Below are 22,921 nucleotides of genomic sequence, written 5' to 3'. Positions count from 1 at the left end.
CTTTTTAGTGTTCCTTTGGTAGATGAACGGAGATCATGAAGTGCAGCCGATGTCAAGAGCCTCTGCTTGAGATGAGCTTTTCCATTAGCCCAATTTGATCAGGAAGGTGTGTGTGCCCTACTATAAATCTCCAATTCTTAGATTCACACAAACACACACCACCCCCCAAAAAGAAAAAAAAAATCACAAAATGTAAAGTATGTCTCTGAAGAACAGAAAGTTTCCATGGAGCAGTATCTTTTCACATCAAGATATTATGCCAGATATCAAAACCTAAATTGGTAGTCAGAAAAAACAAATGCTGTTACTACAAATTGAGCAGCCAGTGATTAAAAGCAAAACAACACGCTGGGGATTTTGAATAAACCTGTCATTAATTCTGTCAATATTGTTAACGTCTTTCACAGAAGAACAAGAGATGTTGATGAAATCTTTAAGGTAAGACATGTAATGTAACTGTCAGGGTAAATCAGGTTTTGAATGTGGGACTGTTTTGTTGATGGCAATCATTTGAGTTTTTATGTTTTTCAGTCTAGGTGTTCTCCCTATAATTATGCAATTATGTTTCATCATAAAATATGTCTATTACACAAAGGACATTCTAAGAGTCTTTTCTTAGTATGGTAAGAAAGACCTTCCAGACAGCTCACATTTCCTGAAGGAATTAAGAAACAATTAATTAATTTATACAGTTAGCTGACTGTGCCATGCTTTTTTAATAAATAGTATTAATTCATTACTGCTAAGTGCAATAAATACATTTTCTTGTTACTTTTTAAGTTGAGATTTTTATATTAGGATTTACTTTTCTATTGCATTAGTAAATATTTTTAATTTGTAATAATTTTTATAACTTTCTGCATCCTCACTGTTTTTTTCAGTGGATCTCTCTAAAACTCCTGTTGTCCTGGTATGGTAGGCCTCTGAAAGACTATGAACTCTGGGCATTATGTCATGAGTGTTTATGTACTCTGCAGACTTGCATAGATTATCCAGGTATAGTCTTAATTATCATGAAGTATTTTGCCTAGTTATTTATGTTCACTGTATTAATATTTCCTTTATTCTCTTGATTGTAAGGATGTTGACTTTCATTTTGTGTGCAGATATTTCTATTTTGATTCCCTTAAATTAAAAAAAACCTCAATTTGGAGTTGTTTTCCATATATAGGTGAATGTCTCATATATAGGTGTTTTTTTTTTTTATTCTGAATCTTGATGGCTTTTGCAGCAGAAATTAATCTTTGGCGTCAAGCAGTGAAACTTTTAAGATAAACACTTGTGGCGTATCAAGCAGGAGGAAATAAGTTTTACATATATATATATATATGTGTGTGTGTGTGTGTGTAAACGAAAAATTTCCTCCTTTGCCTGGATTTCTTCGTGACAAATAATTCCTGACCTATTTTCTACAGTACAGGGCTTTGTCATTTTAAAGTACCTAGGATCTTGTCATGGAATTAGTCCTTCCACATCCCCTATGCTTCAATTTATGGGCAAATTATCAGACATAAACTTCTGAGAGAGGAAGAGGGAACTGTCCTTGGGCAAAATTAGAATATGTTGTGTGCAACTCAGAAGACCATCTTAGATTTCCATGGACATTCTGAATGGTGGTTTAGCTTATACTAATGATAAATCTATAGCAGTTCTGATAAACAGAGCAGAGGTTTCCACCACCACCACCCTTTCTTTTCCTTAATTTAAAAAAACTTGCTTTTGGGAGTATGGGCAGGGATGAGCTTGAAGCCTTTAAGTGAATATAAACAACAGGATAGTAATGTACAGAAAACTTACTGCATCTCTTTGGATTTCAGCTTCAGTTATTTTATTTCTATTATATAAAACTGCTTAAAATGAAATAAGCCATAAATGAAGATTCTGAACACTTTAAGAATTGTAACCCATAAAACTAAGTATTTAATATACCTTGTACAGAAGGATTATTTCAGCCTCATAGCATGTTCCTTATGTTTCTGAAGGTTTCAGATAACTGCACATAATGGCTGAGATTCTAATGTAATATGCTTCACCAGCCTTTGTTACTGCTCTCTTAAAAATGCATAAAGTTCTCTCAAAGTTCCTTTTGAATAATACTTGAATAATACTTCACCTTTGAATAAAAGGTGAAGCTGATACATATTTTGAATACATCTTGTAAAAAAATCCTTTGTCTTGACAATAGTAGTGCGACTGGTGGCTGATGAGCCATGGTTAAATATATGAATCTGGATTATTTTTTGTTTATTCACATAGACAGCCTTTTTCTCCAAATCCTTCCTTGATTACACTTCTTTCATTATCTTAAGCAGGAATTACCTGGCTAAGAAAACATATCCCAAAGCTAGCCTCTTCTTCACGTATTTGTTAATTCAACTCTACTACAGAAGTTGTTTGTAACCTCCATTGGGACTTGACTTAATTCCTCTCCTCTTATCAGAGGATGTTGCTTACATATTGCTTGTGGGTGATTCAGGGAGCCCAGGTGAGGATTCTTATGTTGTACTGAATAAGCTGAGATCTGGTTTGTGTGAGCAGGGCCGGGGCATTTACTGCTGACACACAAAGACAAGTGAGCATGAAGCTTCCTCTGCAGAGAGAACCAGCAAAGGTTCTCATTTGGGAAAGCTTTGCTTTACAAGACATATACTTCAGGTCCAACTTAAATATTATTGAAAGTAGTAGACAAGCCTTTATGTTAAGCATAGTGATTAATTTAATTTTAGATGTGGTTTGTACAGATAACTGAAAAAAGGAAAAGTGTTACTGCCTTTTTTCTTACTTTCTTTTTTTTCCTCTTAGACCACTTCAGTTAATTATTAATAAATTAATATTTGTGTGTCTCTTAGACATCTTTAATATTTTATTTCATAATTAATACATTTAATGTTTTAATCTCTTATTCAGTTTAAGAATCTATTCTTCCAGTATTTTGTTTTTAATAAGAAAACAGTGCATTAGATGTTAGTCTAGAAATAGAGGACTACAGTTGGTCTGCAAGAGAACTACTTACTGGCTAGTTGGCTTAATATATTAAAACATGCTTAATTAAAATGTCCTTTGAAGTTAGCAAACAGATAGTCACAGTTTTGCCACAAGATTTTCAACACCAAATTTATAGGAAATTATCTCCTTCTCTTAACATTCAGTTCCTGAAGACCTCAGATAATTTAAAATAGTTTTAGTAGTCCATTATTTCTTTTTTTAACAATGGAAAATTTCATGGCGTTGCAAATACTGGCCTATGTAACATGTCTTCACTGAGAAAGTGTGATTATAACTATTTGTGAAAAACTGGACGTTATATCCTGTTGCAGCTAGAGGAGTTTTGGATCTGGCCACTTGTGTGTCAGCTTTCTCCAGATGGTGACCCTCTATTTTTGTGGGGTTGAAGGAGGAGAAGAGGAGACTTTAATTCTTACATATATTGACTATCTTTTATTGGTGCCTTGTGAGAAGTCTAGAGTGTATCTACTTATCGTATTTATATTTTTTGTTTTGTTTCTTTCTTGTCCTTCTTTTTCAATGCTGGGTATAAAGAGAATAAATTTCCAGGGTTTTTTCCACTTCTTGTCTTTGTTCTGCAGAAATTGCATTGGGTAATTACACAGCTATTGTCTCTTTTGTCTTTTTATTGGCTTATGTCTGTTCTAGCATAGATGTTATTTAAAGCATCATTTATTTTAGGTAATTTCTGACACTGTAAATTCTTTGATAAAATTACTTACTTTTTTTAGTGCTAAATAGCTACAAGAGCAGATACTTATTATGCCTTGCCCTTTTGTGGTTTTTTGGGTTTTTTTGCAGTGGTCTTATGTTTGGACTCTGTGCTGATTGACTGCTGTGGAAGAATCCTCTTTGCTGCTCCAAAAGTTGGAGGTAAAATAAGAGATTGCAAGTTCTGCTTTTATTTCTTTTCAGGGGAAGTGGAGAAGAAAGCAAACATCTTACCTTTTGTTTCTGATTTCTTTTCTTGTTTAGAATCTTGTGATATGTTTTATTTAGCTCCTGAAATTGAAGAAGAGGATGTGGATACTGAGAAGGTAATGTGGTAGGTTATGTAGATTGCTTTGTACTTTATCAAAGGACAGTTTTATCCCTCTGCTAGTTGGAGAAGAAAGCTAAACTCTTCTAAGATTGTGTTAATATTTCTCCCAATGTTTTCTGTGAGGCTTTTTTTGATATATTGATCTCTCATGAAATCAGTTGCTTCTATAATTTTTCCTTCCAGGATTCTTGGAGTAACTGCCAAAAGTCTTCTAATTGATGGCTTTCCATAAGACTTAATTATTTTCAGTTTTTTAGCAGTAAGACAGACTGCTTAAGTCTTTTAAGTCATTTTTTCACATTCTGAAGGTCGCAGTAAGATCATTAACTTAGACTATCTGGGCAAAAGCCCAAGCATTATTCACACTTAGAAGACTGGATAAAAATATCATTATCAGTATGTTTTTACTTTGGAAACATTATGAATGATGTCTTTTTCCAATATAGTTTTTTCAGAGCTTTTCCCTATAGATAAAAACCATTAGGAGCTTTTAGAACAAAGATAATAAAAATGTCAAATAGCAGGTGAATGTGTCTCCACTGCAACTACTTTTGAATTGCAAACTGTACTACAGTGATCTTAAAAATCAGGGGAACAGAATTTACAGTACTTTTCTGTTTTGTAGCAAGAAAAAAGGTTAATTGATATGTGCCTTGTATCACATGAGTTCTTTGGAATTAGGCATAGTAATCATGAATCAGAAAATAAAAGCTCATAAAAATCTACTAAAAACATTCCATTTTCTGTAAAACTATCTGTAACTAGAAAATATTTTTATATCTTTCCTAGATTTCTTAAACTGCTTTGATCCAATGTGCAGGTTTTTCAAAGGCTTCAGAAGCTTAAACTAACCCTGAAATATAATACAGCATTTTCACCAGACAGTAGAAATTAATAATCCTAAAGTCTTTGTGACTTGTTTTCTTTAGAATATCGAAAGTAATCTGTTTCCTTGTTTTTCTACAACAATTATTCTATTACATATAGAATAAGCTGATGGGGTTTTTTGCCTTTTTCCTGATGGCTGTATAACTTTCTAGGTATAAACATTCAGTTCAGTTTATGGTATGGGAATGAATCTGTGTAGTGTCAGTCACAACAACAGTAAAAAGAACTTTCTTTGAAGGTTCTGATGGCTTGGATGGCATGTCTTTCCTAAATAAATTTAGGGTAATCTTGGAGTTCTAAGCCTAAGGGGAAGAAAATTATTTTTGTTTTGATTGAGTTGCTTTCTCCATTCCAGGTGGTTTTGTACCTATTAGTAGCTTTTGTTCAATGGTTCAAATGGAGCTATTAAAAAAAATTGAACTATTTTGTCTATAGTGAACTTACTTGTTATGTTTTGTTCATTGCTGTTCACTTTGCTCAAAAAGGTGCCAGAAAACATTATTTAATGAGAACACATTGTTTTCTATTGTGCTTATGGTTCTGTCCATTCAGCTTTTGTAATATCTTTTAGAGGCAATGTATAGTGTGGTACTTTAAATTTCTTAAAATTGCATTTGTAGTACATGCTAACATATGGAAACTGAGCATTAAGTGGACTAAATCTGACTCTGAAAATTGTAATTCTTCAAACGAAACAAGAAAGCTGGTAAAGACCAAGTCCTTTTCAAGGTCCCTCATTGGAGCAACTTCAATTGGTCTAGCTGCAGGTAGCACAATAATTGCTAAAATAAATATGCAGTACCTCATTCTTCTGACAGGTGTAATCTTCTCTATAAAATATGACTTGTGCTAGCTAGTGTGTAATTACTGTGTGCCACTTACTTGCTGAATTATCATGACCTTTTTTAAGTGAATTGCAGCTGGCCACATTTTATGGTAGAACTCTGAAGCTTGCAGCAATCTTTTTACATGAGAAAGGAATTCTTCAAAATGGTTCTAAAATACATTTTTCGTAGGTAAAGAATAAGACAATTAATGTCTGTTACTCCAACAGTAGAAAAATAGCTGCTGTTTTTGGCCCTGCATGCATAACAACTAGATTTTGAAGTGGGCTGGAATTTTCATCAGCACCCTCAAAAGCCAAATGTAATCTGTACTTTAAAAACTCTAGTAAGTTTTTTGCTTTTTGGCAGGAAATAGGGGGAATGTTTGGATAATTTGCTGGAATTGTTTTTGAAGTGGAGGGTTTTTTTAGTCTGTTCAAATCTTTCTTGTCTCTTACGTTATACCAATAGGTCTGTGTTTATGGTGTTGCTGCAGTTCTGTGGATGGCGGCAAAATACAGTGTTCCACTGAGTCACAAAGTAGTATTGCCAAGAAAATTTAAAAAACTGCTTCTGGATATGGCAAGAAAAAACCCTGAAGAAAGGCCTTCTCTAACTGCTGCAATTAAGGTTACTAGATTTAGTTGTGTCTCAAGTCTCATTTTAGTATTTTTAAAATCAAAATAACAGCTTAATACTTGTAGTATACTGGAATCTAATTAAATCATAGCCAGTCACTTTGGGTTTTGTTTTTAAAGTTACTCCTTAGAGACACAGAGGGGCGTGTTTTCAATTTATATTGAAATTATCAAGGCACTTGGACTTGGAGAAGCTTCATAAGACTTCCTAAACTTAGATTACTTCTAATTGACTATTTATCTTGACTTTGTCCTTGTCCAAGAATACCTCACTTGATTGAAAACTTATTTACTGACTGAAAATTACAATTTTTTTTTTAGACATGCAATCATTATTTACTTGAACAAGGTGTAAACAGCAAAAGTATTTTGACATTATTGGGCAAACCCATCTTTAAGGTAAGAGTGCCACCTTTCTTTAATTTTGTATGTTTTTTCAAATAATTCTGTAAATGTATTCCAGTAAGATTTTGTTGCCTGCAAATGCAGCTGGATTTTGGGTTTGGTTTTGTTGGTGTGATTTTTTTGGTTGTTTTGGTTTGGTTTTTTTTAATGTATTTTCAAGTAGTCTGTAAGTATTGCCTTTTCCTAGTTCTTGCTGTTAGAGTGATTCCTCCACAGATTGTGATGCTCTGACTCCATAGTCTATATGGGTGAAGAACAAGTACCTAATTTCATAATCTCTCTTTTTATTTACCACCCCACAGAAGAAATTAATATAGAAATTAATATTGTTGGGTTTTATTTGTGTTTCAAATGTGTTTCTATAATGCATACAAGATTCAGTCAATCCATGGAACTGAGTTTATTCAAAACTTTGAGTACCAAGTTATCAAGATTTCTAAACAGTTCTACTAGTCCTTAGACTTCTGTATGTAATTTTTTTAATTTCTCACCTTGGCATGGCTAGGTTGTTGCAATATTTAAGGTATATATGAGGATTGGGTTTTTTTTAAATAATGTGCTGAGCAGAATTTGAAAAAAGAAAATGCTAATAACATCAATTTGTGCTTCAATGTTTATTGTTAGGCTGTTGAGGAAGAAGTCTTGTCTCAAAATCACGTCACTTTTGAATTTAAAAATGATAAACATGAAATGGATCCTTCAGAGTCAAGTCCAGGTAAGCAGTCAGGCTCTGACATGTTTACTCTGGTTTAATACTCTCTAGTTCAGTTCTTCTTGTAAGATTTTCTCAGTCCAATATCCAATTGTTTTTCTATGTAAATTAATTGTTACTTACTTTACATTTATATTTTACATATTGATCATCTTTCTGTGTTTTTGCTTTTAGGATTTGTGCCTTTTACCAGTGAAAGTAAACTTGTAGCAGTTAAAGGACCAGTACCATGCCAGATTTCACTAAATTGTGAGAAAGCAACATTACCTGTTGCATTCACCTCTCCTGCAACTCACTTTAAGCCTATTATTTTGCAACAAGATGCCAATATTACAAAGTTAGTATATCCTAAAGCAGAATAAGTTAAAGATTAAATGTCATTGCTAAATCTATTTGAATTTTCCTTTAAAAATTCTTTGGGTTTTTTTTCAGAGATGTTCCAACACCAGTTTCTGACCAATTCAAGAAAGAGACAAGGAAAGAAAAACATATGAACAACAACAAATCAGGGTATGTAGAAGACTCCAAAAGCTGTGATATTGAGGATACAGGTGTAGTTGAAACTGTTCCTGAAACACCTGAGTGTGACTTACAAGTTCTAAGCCACTCATTCCAGATGTCTTCAGAAGAGCAAAACTCAGGCAATATGTTTGCTTCTACAGTTACATTACCATCACCATCTGATTCCTCACATGCTCTACAAGAGAAGAGCTTTTTATCTGAAGATCCCTCCAGCTCTTTAGCTTTTCCTACATCTCCTAATTTTCTTCACATAAATAACATCATTCTCAAACAAGACTCAGAGAAAAGAGTTCTGACATTTGTCCCAGTACATTTGGCTGTATCAGAGCAAATACCAAATAAGCCTCTTCGCTCAAGAATTGCTTATGATTGCTATCACAGTTTGCCAGTGCTACTTTCAAGCACTATTGCAAGTTATAAAATGAGCATGCAAGCAGAAAATGATGCCTCCCTTTGCAATGTGCAAAGTCATGAGACTGCTAATGCAGAGAACCACTTTGATAAAAGTAGCCCAGTTATTCAAACCAACTGCCAAGAAACTGAGTGTGCTACCAGCATAGACAGTTTTTTCACTGAACGAGAAGACACATCATGTACTTCAGTGAGTAAAGACAGCTGTAATTTCTTTGATAATGAAGTCCTGCCCCATCAGAACACAACAAATGACACTTTACTCCAGGAAGTGATTCATCTTATACAAGAGGAGTTTGCATTTGATGGTTATTTAGAGAATGGAGCTGAAGTTTTTGATATGGGTATGTGCATTTTCTTCTGTATGTTATTATCATTGATTTGTAAGAATATTGCTATTAATTTTTTTTTCCTCTTTTATTTGTTTCTGTTCTTTTTATTTTAAACAAGGTAACTTCATTTTAAACTTAAAGGGAATTAAGTTTGGTATGTTCTCTGATAGAATTTGTGAGAAGTTTTGTGACCTCTACTGGGATGAAAAGTTACTGGAGAATCTCTATCAGGTAGTAAATGGAGGAAGATCTTCACATTTATGGTAGGTGTTTTTCAACTTTGACCTTCTTACATTTGAATTTAATGCTTTTATCCCTACTTCATAGAAGCAGGAAAGAATATACGCTTTTTCTCTAGGTGTGTGTGCTGGTCTGCTGTAAACTGTTCATTTCACAGTTTGAGGGTTTTCAAAGCTTTCTCCATGGCAAATAATGCCTAATGTTTCAGTCAAAAATAGTTTCTACCACCCTTTTCTGTAACTCCATCTTAGGATATCTGAATCATGGAAACCCAATTCTGATCAATTATAACCATTGATGGAGAGCTTCATAGTCCTGTTAGAAGGAGACTGTTTAATCAGAAGTATATTGTTCTTACTGTTCAGTTTGTTTATTCTGTTTGGTATTAGTTCTTTATACATCATGTGTTCTAATCACACCCAAGAAAGAGGAAATTCATTTAGCTTTGCTAGAAATATTTTGTTTAACTGGTTTAATTTGACTCAGTGTTTTATAAGTAGCCTGTTAAGTGACAAAAACCAGCTAAATTTATTTCTTATTAGTCTAATTTAATTTTCAATGACATACGTATCTACCTGAAAAAGAATTTTTAAATTCTTGTTTTACTGCAGCCTCCGAATGTAGCACACTTTTGTAAAAGTGTCTTGCTGAAGGCTGTTGAAAAATGTAACCAATTTATGTCAAAGTTAATTTGGGTGTTTTTGGAACTAGAAATTTCAAGTTTTGACAAAGAAGCTTAGTAGATACAGTTTAGAAAAACTTCATTGTTGAAAGATGTGTAATCCTTACAGCAAATTTCAGGGATAATAGATTATGACCTCCAAATACCCAACCTTGGTATACTGGCCTGCTTCCCATTTGAGTTGGGATTTTTAAGGAGATATTGAAAATTGGTTGGAAGTTAGGCCCTTAGTTCCCCAAAGTTCAGGTATGGTAGGAGACACCTGAGCTGTTGCAGCTGAATTACTGAGATGTATGAAGGGTTATCCTGTATATGAACTTCTGTTACAAAGTAGCTTTTGACAGTGAGAGATCATAATTTATTATCCAGAGAAAAATGCAGGTCTAGCTTTCACATCACATGCAGGGCCTGTCTTAAAATATCTCTCAGACACTGCTTACTGAACATTAGTTTGACAAATACTACAGCAGTTTTTCAGTGTTAGCTTCTTTGATTTAAGATTATGATTCTAACTAGGGATGACTTAGAGTCAGTTTTATCCAGAGGTTGAATCCTGAGTGAAAAACCCACTACCTGCAGCCTGTAGTGATGCCTTCTGTCTGTGTGTGCTCTGATCCTTCTGTTGAAGTTTTGCCAAATGCTGTACAGGAAAATCTCTATCTTACTGTGCTTGAATAGCCATTTGAACTTTTTTTTTTCCTCATAAAATAACAACTGCAGCTGAATATGAAAACTTTAGGAATTACATAAATGCTATGAAACTTTTTATGTGCATGATGGAGTCACTTGTAAGATCTTATTTACTATATGTAAATATAAAAGTATAGGAAATATTAATTTTCCCTAGTCTCCTTGTATTTTCAGCATAACTGAGTCAGATGAAGCAAAATGCAGCAATATGTTCCAAGATGTGAAGAAATCTGAAAGCTGTTTGGCAAGCAGTGATCAGACAGAGGGTGAGAAGGGACTTCATGTTTCTAGATCTTTGTGAGTGCTGGAAATCCATCAGGGTCAGAAGCTTTGAGACACTTTGCTTGTGTCCTCAGGAAAGCACTCTGCTACAACAGTTACTGACATTTTCACTGAATCTGAACATTATCAGTGCCTTAAGGACATAAATATCTTTTATATAAAGCTTACATATGACCCAATGTTATTTTGTGGGATGTCATTAACTTACTTTCATTTAAACAGATGTCTCTGTTGAAAACCCTAAGGATGGTAACTGCTGTGTGTGGTTTTCTTGTGTTTGAGTAGATATTTTAGTGTCTACTATATAAGTGGGTTGTTTATTTATGCTTCTTCAGTTTGGGTTTTACATTTCTCCTGACACACTTTGTGATTGAAAGTTTACAAAATATCTATCTTTCAGTAACTGAACTCAAACTGAGCTGAGACTGGTGAATCCTAATATTATAACAAAACTATTACCCTTTCTAGGCATAGTGCATTGATGGACAGCTTCTATTCGGTTGCTGTTTTACCAGTGTGAGGTTTTTTTCAAGATAGCTCATCCAAATTTCAGCATTTAAACTTGGTTACTTCTCTGTTTTGAGCAAAGTGAAAATAGCTGTACTTTACAGAAGGGCTAACACTTGTATTGTTCATTTTTATAGCAAAACATAAATTTGCAATTTTTCACTTGGCTGCTATTGTTCAATATTACAGTTTTGCATTTTATCTCAGAATTATTGCAAATGTAGAGCCAGACTTTACCATGGAGTATGTGATTTTCTTGCACCAGGAAATAAGCTTTGTTTGACTCCAAGGTGGCATATCTAAGCCCTGGAGGGTTACTCAACTGAAAAGGGAGACTTCTGGCAGGTATAAATGCTCGTGTCAACATTATACTGACCTTTGTCACCTCAGTCCCTGAAGGCTGGTAGTAGATGCTACAACTCAATGGATTGAGTCCTGTAGAGTAGAAAGTTTAACATCTATTGGCTATATCAAGTATTCTTGTCCTTTCTGTATGGAATAAAAGCTTCAAGACTTACAGATGGAAAAAACCTCAAAAGCTAAACATTTTACTAATGTGGTCTTAGGTCTGACATATTTAACTTCTGTTTTAAAGTTTCTCAGTGTTATTTAAATGCTTCTTGCATATACATGGAAAATATTTTGTGCTTTTCAGAAATTTATTGTTAAACTATTGCTTGATGGTTCTGAAATGTTTTTAACCTTTGTCATTTTACAATCTGTAGTTGAGAAAAAAATTGTAAAGTCACAATAAGCATCTAAACCCATTAGGTAGTCTCATAATAGTGTTTTGTATGTGTCATGTTTAAGCTCAATAAAGCATGCATTACAGCACATGACCATTATTTATTTTCACCTGTACACCTTCTTTAGGAAAAGGGGAAGCAGACTTTGATGTGAAGGCTGAGCCCGTGGTAAAAACATCATTAGTTGAAATGGATTTTGATGAGCCACCTTTGGATGATATCAAAAAAGAATTGACTCTGCAGAGTACAATCCCCATAGCAAAAGAGCAACAATATTTGCAAAGCAATGGCTGTGGTCCAGGCTTTGCAGAAGAAAATATAAGTTCAGAGGAACAGGCCATGATAAAGACAGCTGGAAACACCTACCTGGCATCTTCCAATCTACCTGACTTTTGTGGCTGTAGTCCTGGTTGGAGCAGTGCATTTTATGGAGCTGAATGTTTTGATTCAGAAGTTCATAGTTACTTGAAAAACCTTGGAAAGCAGAAATCAAGTGAGTCACAAAATATAGATGCTAAAAAAGTGGTGAGTACATTGATTTTAAATCCTTAAGTTACATCTTGCTGGTTAAAAGTGTGATAAAATGTGTTCTGTTATAGTGAATCAAAACACCATTTCATTTCTAATATTGACTCTTAAGCAGTTTAAAATTCTCAGGATTTGTTGTGTCTTGGCAATAAACCACAGGAGAGGTGTAGTATTCCAAAATAAAGCACGCTGACACAAATGTGCAGTCACCAATCTGCAACCCATTTTCTGCTCTTAAAGTTGACTGGAAAAGCACTGTCTGCCCTTTGCACCAACCCCATGATGGCGATACTGAAGGAAAGAGCTAAGAATGACTGTGACTGTAGCACGTCACAGACGTAGAGCTTTATAAAAAGTTTTTATACTCTAGACCTACGTTAATTGGAAAATGTTGTGAAATAAACAGGGAATTTGCCTTTGATTTCATTGCTTCTCACCATTGCTACTCTTGCAAATCCCCAGATTTTTTAGGGGACAAACTACTTTGTCCCCAGATTCCAAATGGTCATTCCTTCTGATTCCCTTTCGGTTTACATAGTCTCTTAATCTTGATTTTGTTTTAATTGATGAAGCATAAGCAGATCTTGAAGTAAAAGCAAGCAGCTTCCAATTAGAATCTGGGTAGCAGCTTTCCTGTGCTTTCCCTGTTCTCTAAGCAATGCCTCTGTAGGAGTACCTCTTGTAAAAATCCGAGGGGCTTTTATGACTCTGTGCTAATGAACTGTGTTGTTAAACCTTTTGAGCTTTTCTGAAAAACAGTGACAGGTTTTTCTTAAGCTCAAATTAATTTCTAGCAAGTCCATCCCATTAACGCTAACCTATTTACCAATCTGTTGTTTGATATGTTAGCTCTGAGCTGTGTGTTTTCTGATCACTCTGCTTGTGGGAGCTGTCTGCTGCATTCCGTGAACTTACTGCATTTAAGATGCTATTTCATGTAACTGGGTCACTGGTAGTTAACTTAGGACCCAAGTGCAAAAGTCACCTCTTTTATAAAGCACAACATACATCATGTTTGTTTTTTCATAATAAATGAGAAGCTGAACTCAAAGTGGATGGCCCATTTTTACTGGCTGGTAATTTAATGAAACCTTTGATATGCAAACAATTATAAATGTAAATGTTTGCTTTTAAATGTATATATTTTGAGGGGCCTGACATACTTTAATTTCTGCTCATTGCTTAAGTTACATAATTCTATAGAAATTTAGTTTCATTTTTTCAATTTTGTGAAATACATAAATAGAAAATATGAAAGTTGAACTTTGAAATTTTTATGTCATTTATTTCTAAAGCATCTCTCTTGTCTGCCTTCTGACCTGGTTGTATAATATAATGTAATTATACTTCTTTAAAAGCCATTGATTTCAGTCAGACTTTCAGTTCTTGCCACAAATATAGGTCAGCTGTTTAAAGTGTTTCTAGGGCTGCACTAAATTCAGAACATACAGATTTTAATTCTGGATTACTTCTGATTTTAGGTTTTAAAAATACTCTTGAAAACAACAAGATAAGTGCAATTATAGCTAAAGGCATATTTATGTGAACAAATTCAAACAAACTTCTACACAGTCTGATCATACACAAACCTGCTCCAGTTCTTAACTTGTAGAACTGTGACATCACTAATTCTTTTCTGGGAACAGTTAACTCCTGCTGTATCTTGTCTGTAAACACAGATGTGAAAGGTAGTTATTCATTGCTAATAACATATTCTTGTCTCTTTGGATGTTCTTTTTTCCTCATACAAAATAATTCTCTTCTAAAACTTTACTTACTTACCAGAACTGCCTTCTGCTTACAATTCTGAATAGAATCCTATTTCTTTTTAAATAGGAACTAGAACAATTACTAATGATGGAGACAAAAAATTACAGAAAGACCATAAAGTTTTACCAGAAACTATTGCAGAAAGAAAGAAGAAGCAAAGGTAAGATTACAGCAACTTGCCAGTAATAAAATGGCTGCATGGTGCTTTTAAGGACCTGCTCTGTAAATCTGAATCATTGATGTTCTTATGCCATGTATTTTAAATCTAAAGGTCCTGAAACTAAATCTATGTTGCCCAAACTGAGAGGACAACTACAGGAGATGAAATCAAAAGTGCAGTTTCTTGAACTGGTAAAGAAATATGTGCAGGCAAGTCAGACTTTATTTCACTTGTGCTTCATTTGTCATTTCATTACTGCATCCGTGTAACTGGCTGCTCAGATCACTATATGAAATTTGAATGGTTTATGTCAAACTGCCAAATTAAGGCCCAAAAGAATTATTAAAGGTAATTGCTACTAGTATTGCTTAAAAAGAAAAAAAATTAGTTGTATGAAATGCAATTTGTCTTTAAATTGATTGGATTTTGTGTGACTTTACCTCTCTAACTTCTTGTTTTATTATGTCCTTGCTTCTTTGAGCAGATGATGTATGCAGAGCAGTGGGGTGTGGAATCCTATGTGCTGCCTACAGTCATTCACAATGGGAAAGCTGACACCATGGACATGGCACCCATGGATGAATCATCATTGCTGCTTTACTATAACACAGAGAAACACCAGTGTAACAATCAAAATGGAGTGAGAGTTCTGCAGGCCGGTACACCGCTTGGTTTAATGGCTTATTTGTATTCTAGGTATAATACATTTTACACATAAATTGGGAGTGGGTTGAAGTATAGTTACTAAATCAGGAAAAACTTGTTTCTGTGCTGAATCCTAGTTACTCAACATTTAATAAATTCTCCTCTCTTCTATCAAGTTTGTGTTGTTTCTGTGAACACTCATTTACAGAAATGGAGATGAAAATGTCAAAAGATCAGCTGACTTTCATTAAAAGTATTTGATAGTAAATAAAAAACTAGCAATTTTAAACTTTTTAATCTTTTACTTACTTGAGGCTTGCTCTGATAGTTGCCATGGAATCAAGACCTTAAGTTACTGCCAGCAGTACAGCAATTCTTCAGATAATCATATAATCATATGATTTGGTAATTCTTATTAATAAGGTCTGGATATGAAAATGTTTTGATTCATTTCTACAGATTATTGCCCCAATAATCAGTCCTTGGCACTGATCAAGATGCAGGCTTATCTCAGGGTTTAAATAGGGACAGAGATGTCCTTCAACTCTGGTGAGGGCAGTGTTGTTTTAAGGTACCTAAGCTGTAATAGTGTGATAGATGGAAATTGCCAGAGGCTCCATCAGACTTGTGCCACTTTAGAGGGAGCAACTTCCTCCCAGCTACTTCTCCCAGTTCATCCTGACTCTTGAGACCCTGTTACATTGAATGCTACTTTTCCTGGTAATGAGTATTTTGCACAAAGTGAAGGAAATGTTTTAGAATTGGACTCTCCACATTCATCAAACCCAATTTCCATGGTCAGCTGTAAGCCAATAGGGAGAAAAGAGAATTAACCTGTGTTAAAGACCTTGAAAGTGTTTATGTATAAAAAAAATAAAATGCCCTTGTTTTTAATGTGTATAATAAGTGTATTCTGCTGTTAAAGTAACTACTCCTCTAATTAGAGCTACAGGGAATATTTTCTTGCTTAATGTATCTACTTCTTATGCTCTTATTATAATAAAAATGCTCTAAAGCAGCATCAAGTTAGATGATAGAAAAAAAAGAAAATGTAATATATTCTTCCATACTATTTAGATTGCAACTTGCCTTAATAATAGAAATGTCAAAGTGGTTATTCACAAGATTGAAAGTAGAGAAACTCTTTATAAAACAAATTATGCTTTCAGGGTTGGCAATCACAGTACTTGATATGTAAAAATAATTTTTAAAAGAACCAAGGTTTTATGAAGAGCTTGAGAATTTAAAATGCCTATTCTTGATATTTTGAGGATTTTTTTGCTGTTGCTGTACTTGAATGCAAGTTGGAGATATGTTCTGGCTTGTCTGAAGTTTTTCTTGTGCTTTACAGAAATGCCTTTTTAGAAGGTTATGTCCAGCAGTTTCTTTACACATTTCGCTATTTCTGCACACAAGAAGAATTTTTGCAGTTTCTTCTTGATAGAATCAGCAGCACTTTATCCAGGTACAGTAAATTCTCACAAACAACATTATCGAAGCACAGTTGAGTTTCCTCCCAATAACAAATAGCTGTTCCTCAAAAGTCCTACTTAATTAAAATTAATTTTTAAGTTTGTTTTTGTAAGATTCTCTTAACAAGTGAGAGCAAAATGGGAACAAGAGCTGCATCTGACAGTATGCTTACTTCTCAGTTCTGCTTCTCACTTTTACCAGTGATCCACTAAGGGCTTGTAATTACAACCCCAGCTTTGTTTCCATAGAGCCATGGATTCTAGAGACATGAAAATTAAGAATTTAAGATACTACATTAAATACCAAATAAAACTTGTGGGTTTTGTCAGTGCTTATTTTTCAATTGGAATTGGATGTCAATTTTGGTGCAATAAATTTCTTTTTCTTCTCACCAGTTCAAGCCTGGATCCTTCCACGTCCCTTACCAAAATATGTAACCGCAGTTTCTACATCCTGCAGGCATGGATTGAAGACTGTTACAGTGTAGACTTTGCAACAAATACTGATCTTCTGGGTACCCTAAAAGAATTTATTTCTTCCAAGGTAATTCAAAATTTCAGTAGATCCTTTAAGAAAAAAAATGAAGTCGGTTATTGGATATGTAACATAGGTATTACAAAAAGCTGCCCTAAGGACAGTTAAATAAAAGAAAATAATGCTGTATTTGACAGCTATAATCAGTATGTTTGGTTTTGAACAGGCAAGAATCTTACAACTGTATTGCAACTTGCTTATAATTTCTGGGAAATTGAATTCTGTGTTCTGTTAGCCTATTTTGCATTCCCAGGTTGCTTCATTGAATGGCTACGGGGAGCGTTTGTTGTCACTGCTTGAGGATGCCTCTGCCAGGAAAAGTGGCAGTGCTGATCTGTGCTCTGGTGTGGACAAATGTGGAGAGGAAAGTGAGGAAGGCAGAAAAACATTACATTCCCTGTGTAAAAAGCTCTCAGAAGATGTTTCCAGAAAGGTGTGTCTTTTCTTCAGACTGCAGTGTATGGAACACATTTCCATATATTATGTTTTGACAAAAACAGAAGTGTGCAACTTAGAGTCCAGAACTACTTAGTAAGAATTATGTACCTGCATTTTAAATTTTCTTTTGAAAGTATGTAAGATTCAGACAGTTCTGAAACCATGACAATAATCTTGAGTTTTAACTCCTGACAGCTGTTTCAGTAATCACAGATCAGATAATCAAAATTTTAAGAGTAGAATTCTTCATTCTTGAGACACTAGCATGTGACTCATAGTTATTAGGAAACTTTTGCCCCCTTGTCAACCATTAATGCTTTTTATTAGGCATCTTTTTAAGACTATAAATACAAGAAAACAGCAGGAGCTGTGAGGTTCCCTGCTAGAACTTCAAAGCTTGTAGCAAGAACTTGTCTGAACTTTTGTCTGTATTTGCTATTTTATTGTGTTCTACAGCCCTAGAAACCAGAACATAGTGCAGGCTTTTCTCAAAAACAGATCTCTTTGCAGAGTGACCAAAATAACATGTGGAAGTCAAATGTATCAGTAATTTGCAAGCTGAATTAAACATCAGCCTCGTGATAAAGGTGCACAATTCCATGGGTATACTGGGAATTCAGCCAAGAAAGGGCAAACAGAGTAGAGGAACATGGACTTTTTTTACTGTCACTGCACAATAATGATAATGGACAATGAAAGAAGGGAAAAGAATGAAAAAATAAGTGTTTCTTGGAAAGGGATGTTTGATTCTAAGCAAAAAGAAGCAAAATATTTTATGGCAGCAAGATTTAATACACAGAGGTTTGTTTTAAATACTGATTGTTGATTGAGATCTGGCAGCCTCCTGCTTACACTCATCCATTGTGCATATTATATTAGCTTAAAATAGCAGTGTTGAGTAAACCAATTTGTTCTGAGCTAACCTTGAAGGTTAGTTGAAGAGTTTTGCATGCACAAAGGTGTTTCTCTTAACACTTTCTTGAAAGTTACATCAAGGGGAGACTTAGTGTTTGTTTTAGAGAAGTTGTAACCTTACATTTATATTTTCTACAGAACTTCTACTGGAAGCTATCCAAAGGGATGGGACCAATTGCACAGTATCAGAGAGAGCAACTGCACGCAGGTTCAGCAGTTTTGCCAAAGCCGTGCTGCAGCAGTTTCACAGAAGGATCCTCAGTCTCCTTAGCCAGAGCCGATGAAGTGGGACCAGTTCTCTTGATTGAGTGCAGTGCCCAGCAGCTTTGTTGGCAGCTGACACTACTGCAACAGGTACAAAGGTCTAGGCTTATTTGGAGGTATAAATAATTTCTATCTTCTTACTCCTTCTCTTCTTTCTTTATCATTTCCCAACCTTATTTCAAGCTTATTTCATACTATTTTATAAGACTTTGAATTAAAACTTTTCTCTTAAATCTCTACAGTGAAATTTAGAATATCTAATGCTATTCTTAGGCTCTGATCCCTCTCATAATTCATGCAGGTGAGGGGAGAGGACCCTACTCTGTCATTTTTATTCCCAAGCACTTTAAAAGAACTGTTAGAACTAACAGCAGATATATCTTGGTTTTTTTTGTTTAGGAAGTATTTAATAAATGTCATCCAGTACACTTCCTAAATTCCAGAGCACTTGGTGTTAAAGACAAATGTGTTGCTGTGCCAAAGTAAGTTCCTTGTTTTAACTACACTTCAATTATGTTGATGCACAATAACTTAGAGTGTTACACTTTTAATACAGCCAGAAACAGAGAAACAATTTAAATACTTAATTTTTTTTTACAGACTAGGTAGCCTTATTTAATTGCAAGAGATTTCATATGTGGATACAGGTATGTACCTATGCACATGCATTTATGTGAAAGGCCACATTTCCCAGGTGATTTCTTTGAAATCTGAAGTGAGTTGAGGCTAAAAGTTCTTATTGCTAAGAATTTGTTTTGGGAGTTGCTTGGAAGTTTCATTTTTGGCAAGGAAAATGTGTTGTGGGTTGTGGTGTCGATCCGTGGCCATTAATGTGTGCGTGTATATAAAATCTCAAGGACATTTTCAATCTTACAGAATAGCTAAGGTTGGAAAGGACCTCTCAAGATACGTAATCCAACCACCCTGCTGAGGGCAAGGTCAGCTGGACCAGGTTGCCCAGGGTTGTGTGCAGTTGGGTTTTGAAGGTGGATGGAGACTCCACAGCTTCTCTGTACAATGCTCCTTCTGTATGTTAGGGAGATGAATTATTAGTATTCAGAGATAGATACACAGGAATTTTCCTATAGTTACTGGAGTGATTACCAACCTACTTAAATTATTTGCTCATCAGTAATTAATGTTTTCATCCAACCACATAGACCTAATTATTTTTATGATGGTCTGCTTCTTACATACTCAGTGGATTCAGTTTGCTTCTAATTAGTAGTTGTTAATTGCACTACTTATGGTAGATTTTTGCTTCTAAGGGTAGGGAATGAACAGCTAAAGCAACTCAGGTTGTTCAGTGGCCAAGATTAGATCACCTGGTTTATACAGATTTTGGGGTTCAGTCATGGAAATCAACATGTGTGGTGCCACTTGATACCAGCTTGAATTTCTTATGTGGCTGTGGTTCTTGAGTTTGAGTTTCTGGCTGTTATTTTGTGTCAGATTGGCTGAGGTTTTATTAAGCACTAATGAAAGTGGTGGAAGTGTTTTTATGTACAGAAATGTATTCTGTATATGCTTTTTTAAATCAGATATACTTACCTTGTAATTATAAGGAAGAAAAAGTAGCATGGCTCGCTACATATGTCATGAGGTATAAAATCAAGATGTCAAGCAATGCAAAATTATTTTAAATGGTTCGAAGTTGACATCTTCACAATCAAGGTTTTCTTTAAAAATCCAATGTCAGCCAGAATTATTTTTGCCCTTTTTTTTTTCTGTATTTTCCTTAGGGCAGTTTCTGCTGAGACAGTTTCCCTTAAAGTCTGTAATCTCTTTCTGTCGAAGTGCATACAAGACCACTACCTTCTGCAGTTATTGAAAAATGCAGACAGTATCAGCACCTGGGTTGCTGCTGAAATTGTAACATGTCACACAACTAAGGTTTGTCATTGTTTATTGTACTATTAACTACAAAACAGTTAAGTATTTGTCATTATCTATGACTTGTTATGTAGCAAACCTGCAAGAAATAGTCAGAAATACACCTGTGAGTGGGCAGTTAACATTTTGGTTTGTTATCACAAACCAAATTGTCTTAGATGCTTTTTAGTAGCAGGTGTCAAAATCTAACAGAATGTAAGAAATTGATTGTCTGAAGGGAGTACAGGTCAAACTTTCTTCAAGGACACCTGAGTGACAGGAAGGGATAAACTGTGTGAAGGGAAATGTTATTACAGTCAGCAATTCTGATAACAAATTGAAAAGGAAATACCTCTTCTTCCTTCTCATTTAATTTCATTATGTAGATTTACTATGTATATTATATATATCTTAATTTTTTTCCAGCGGCAGGTGAGCTTGTTATCAAAATTTCTTCTTATAGCAAAATGCTGCTATGAACAAAGAAATTTTGCTACTGCAATGCAAATCCTAGCAGGCTTGGAAAATCTTATTGTACGACAGTTGCCAGTAAGTTGGGACTCTGTTCTCTCACCATTTTGCTTAATATTATCTTGTTCCAATATAGACATTAATGTGAAAAAAAAAAAAATCTATTCTGTTTTATTGTAAGGCCTGGAAAATTCTACCTGCAAAAGTTGCTGAGATAATGGAGGAGCTCAAGGCCGTTGAGGTATAGTATAAAGTTCTTAATTACATCTTTGGGGTTGGAGAAGGTGCAAGATCTGCGTAAATGGGTGTCTCTGCAGGGTGGAAACCATAATTATTACTTTTAATTGTGAGTTTAATTTGATTGAAGATTTTTTACTCTTAATCCAAGAGATTACATAAATTTTAATCTTTGTATTTCTTTAACACTTGTCCTGTGTGACAAATCAAAATTTCAAAAGCAAGCTAAAACATTAGATATGCTACACTGCATTAGAAGATTTCTGCAGAAACTTTGCAGCTGTAATGTGTTTTGAAAAATCTGAAGTGCCTATTTTATTATAGGCATTCTTTTATTGCTCTGTACAATTTTGAAACATAGCGAGATTTTAAAATGCAGTTTTGCCTGTGATTTAGAACAATGGAAATTATGTATGAAATACTTTTGATTAAAGTTACTTTATTTGTGTACTTTAAAAAGTTTGCCACCAGATGAATTCATAGTGTTATCTTCAACTTCAGTGCTGGAAATTAATATTCATGGCAAATAAATAGATAGTGTTAAGTACATGGAGAATTTGTAAAACCTTCCCCAAGACTTAATGTGAGATTAATCTGTGTGCATTTTTTAACTAGGTGTTTTTAAAAAGTGACAGCTTATGTCTGATGGAAGGAGACAGGTTCAAAACTCTTCCAACAATTCCATCAGCCCATGTTTTGGCTATGCATGTCCAGCAACTTGAAACTGGAGGATTCACAATGACAAATGGAGCTCACAAGTGGACTAAACTTAGGTAATTATTTTAATTATGTGCATGTATCACCCATGTTTTTTATTATTGTCTAATGAGATAATGAGAGCTAATGCAGCATTTCACAATTAACAGTTCAAATAATTTCGTTTAACTAGAGGTATATATACAATAGAATAAAATTTCCTTTAAGGTTTGTTTTTTAGTTTATGCTTTTGTTTTAATCATCAGCAAAATAAACTAATCTTTTTTACCATATTCTCTTACAAGAAATATTGCAAAAGTTGTGAGCCAAGTTCATGCCTTTCAAGAGAATCCTTATACATATGCACCAGATTTCAAGCTGCAGTCTTACCTCAGACAAAGAATAACTCGTTTTAAGGATGCAGACATTTCTGCCTTGGCAGCTGACAACTGTGCCAACTTCCATCAGATACCAGCAGAAAAACATTCTCGAAAAATTCAGGACACCCTGCGCAGGATGAAAGCAACATTTCAGTAATTATTTATGTTTCACCTGTTCTATTCTGGGTCTAGACTGTAAAACTGGATTAAGTTGGCTTCATCTACTGGACCTACTTCCAAGAAAATACTTAAGTGAAGCGACATAAGATACTTTCTCAAGTTGAAATCATTGTATTTCATAACATGGAATTATAAAATGCTGACTAATGAAGTTTGAATCACTGGCAACTGAATGGCAGATCAAAAGAATAAAAAGAGAGAGAAAGAGAGTATAGATGAAAAGGCTTATTAATTTTGTTACTCTTCTTTAGCATAAATAATTAATTAGCCTGAAAACCAATGTGGAAAATAGTTAAAGTTCCAGCTTCTGTTGCCAAGTTGGCCTAGGAGAGTTCAAAATATAGTTCATTAAATGCTGAATCTATTTTTATATAAACACAGTACACTTATATCCTGTCACATTGTGCATATAATTCAGAAACACGGATCCT

The 22,921-nt window shown here is 34.5% G+C and overlaps 1 protein-coding gene across 6 annotated transcripts in view; it reads left to right on the top strand.

The window, feature by feature from the left end:
* KNDC1 (kinase non-catalytic C-lobe domain containing 1) overlaps positions 1 to 22,919 on the top strand; it is a 55,610-nt gene extending 32,691 nt beyond the window's left edge. For 2 of the 6 annotated variants that reach the window (XM_074545034.1, XM_074545035.1), the window contains 24 exons: positions 882 to 996; positions 3,808 to 3,879; positions 3,982 to 4,043; positions 6,232 to 6,390; positions 6,720 to 6,797; positions 7,428 to 7,518; positions 7,690 to 7,852; positions 7,948 to 8,792; positions 8,899 to 9,043; positions 10,567 to 10,658; positions 12,055 to 12,452; positions 14,292 to 14,385; positions 14,497 to 14,594; positions 14,870 to 15,081; positions 16,382 to 16,495; positions 16,899 to 17,046; positions 17,291 to 17,470; positions 18,529 to 18,744; positions 19,054 to 19,136; positions 20,397 to 20,547; positions 20,953 to 21,075; positions 21,179 to 21,238; positions 21,850 to 22,007; positions 22,236 to 22,919. In XM_074545034.1, coding sequence (XP_074401135.1) covers positions 882 to 996; positions 3,808 to 3,879; positions 3,982 to 4,043; positions 6,232 to 6,390; positions 6,720 to 6,797; positions 7,428 to 7,518; positions 7,690 to 7,852; positions 7,948 to 8,792; positions 8,899 to 9,043; positions 10,567 to 10,658; positions 12,055 to 12,452; positions 14,292 to 14,385; positions 14,497 to 14,594; positions 14,870 to 15,081; positions 16,382 to 16,495; positions 16,899 to 17,046; positions 17,291 to 17,470; positions 18,529 to 18,744; positions 19,054 to 19,136; positions 20,397 to 20,547; positions 20,953 to 21,075; positions 21,179 to 21,238; positions 21,850 to 22,007; positions 22,236 to 22,467 — 4,089 coding nt within the window. In that variant the 3' untranslated portion in view covers positions 22,468 to 22,919. Of the gene's footprint in view, positions 1 to 881; positions 997 to 3,807; positions 3,880 to 3,981; positions 4,052 to 6,231; positions 6,391 to 6,719; positions 6,798 to 7,427; positions 7,519 to 7,689; positions 7,853 to 7,947; positions 8,793 to 8,898; positions 9,044 to 10,566; positions 10,659 to 12,054; positions 12,453 to 14,291; positions 14,386 to 14,496; positions 14,595 to 14,869; positions 15,082 to 16,381; positions 16,496 to 16,898; positions 17,047 to 17,290; positions 17,471 to 18,528; positions 18,745 to 19,053; positions 19,137 to 19,254; positions 19,302 to 20,396; positions 20,548 to 20,952; positions 21,076 to 21,178; positions 21,239 to 21,849; positions 22,008 to 22,235 lie in introns of those variants that run through there. The other 4 variants (XM_074545036.1, XM_074545037.1, XR_012581117.1 and 1 more) reach the window with 4 other exon arrangements.
* The last annotated feature ends 2 nt before the right edge of the window (positions 22,920 to 22,921 follow it).

This window comes from Zonotrichia albicollis, chromosome 7 (genome assembly GCF_047830755.1).
Source record: "Zonotrichia albicollis isolate bZonAlb1 chromosome 7, bZonAlb1.hap1, whole genome shotgun sequence".
NCBI classification, from domain to species: domain Eukaryota; kingdom Metazoa; phylum Chordata; class Aves; order Passeriformes; family Passerellidae; genus Zonotrichia; species Zonotrichia albicollis.
Note: the sequence above shows the minus strand (reverse complement) of the source record. Positions and strands in the feature narration are given on the sequence as shown.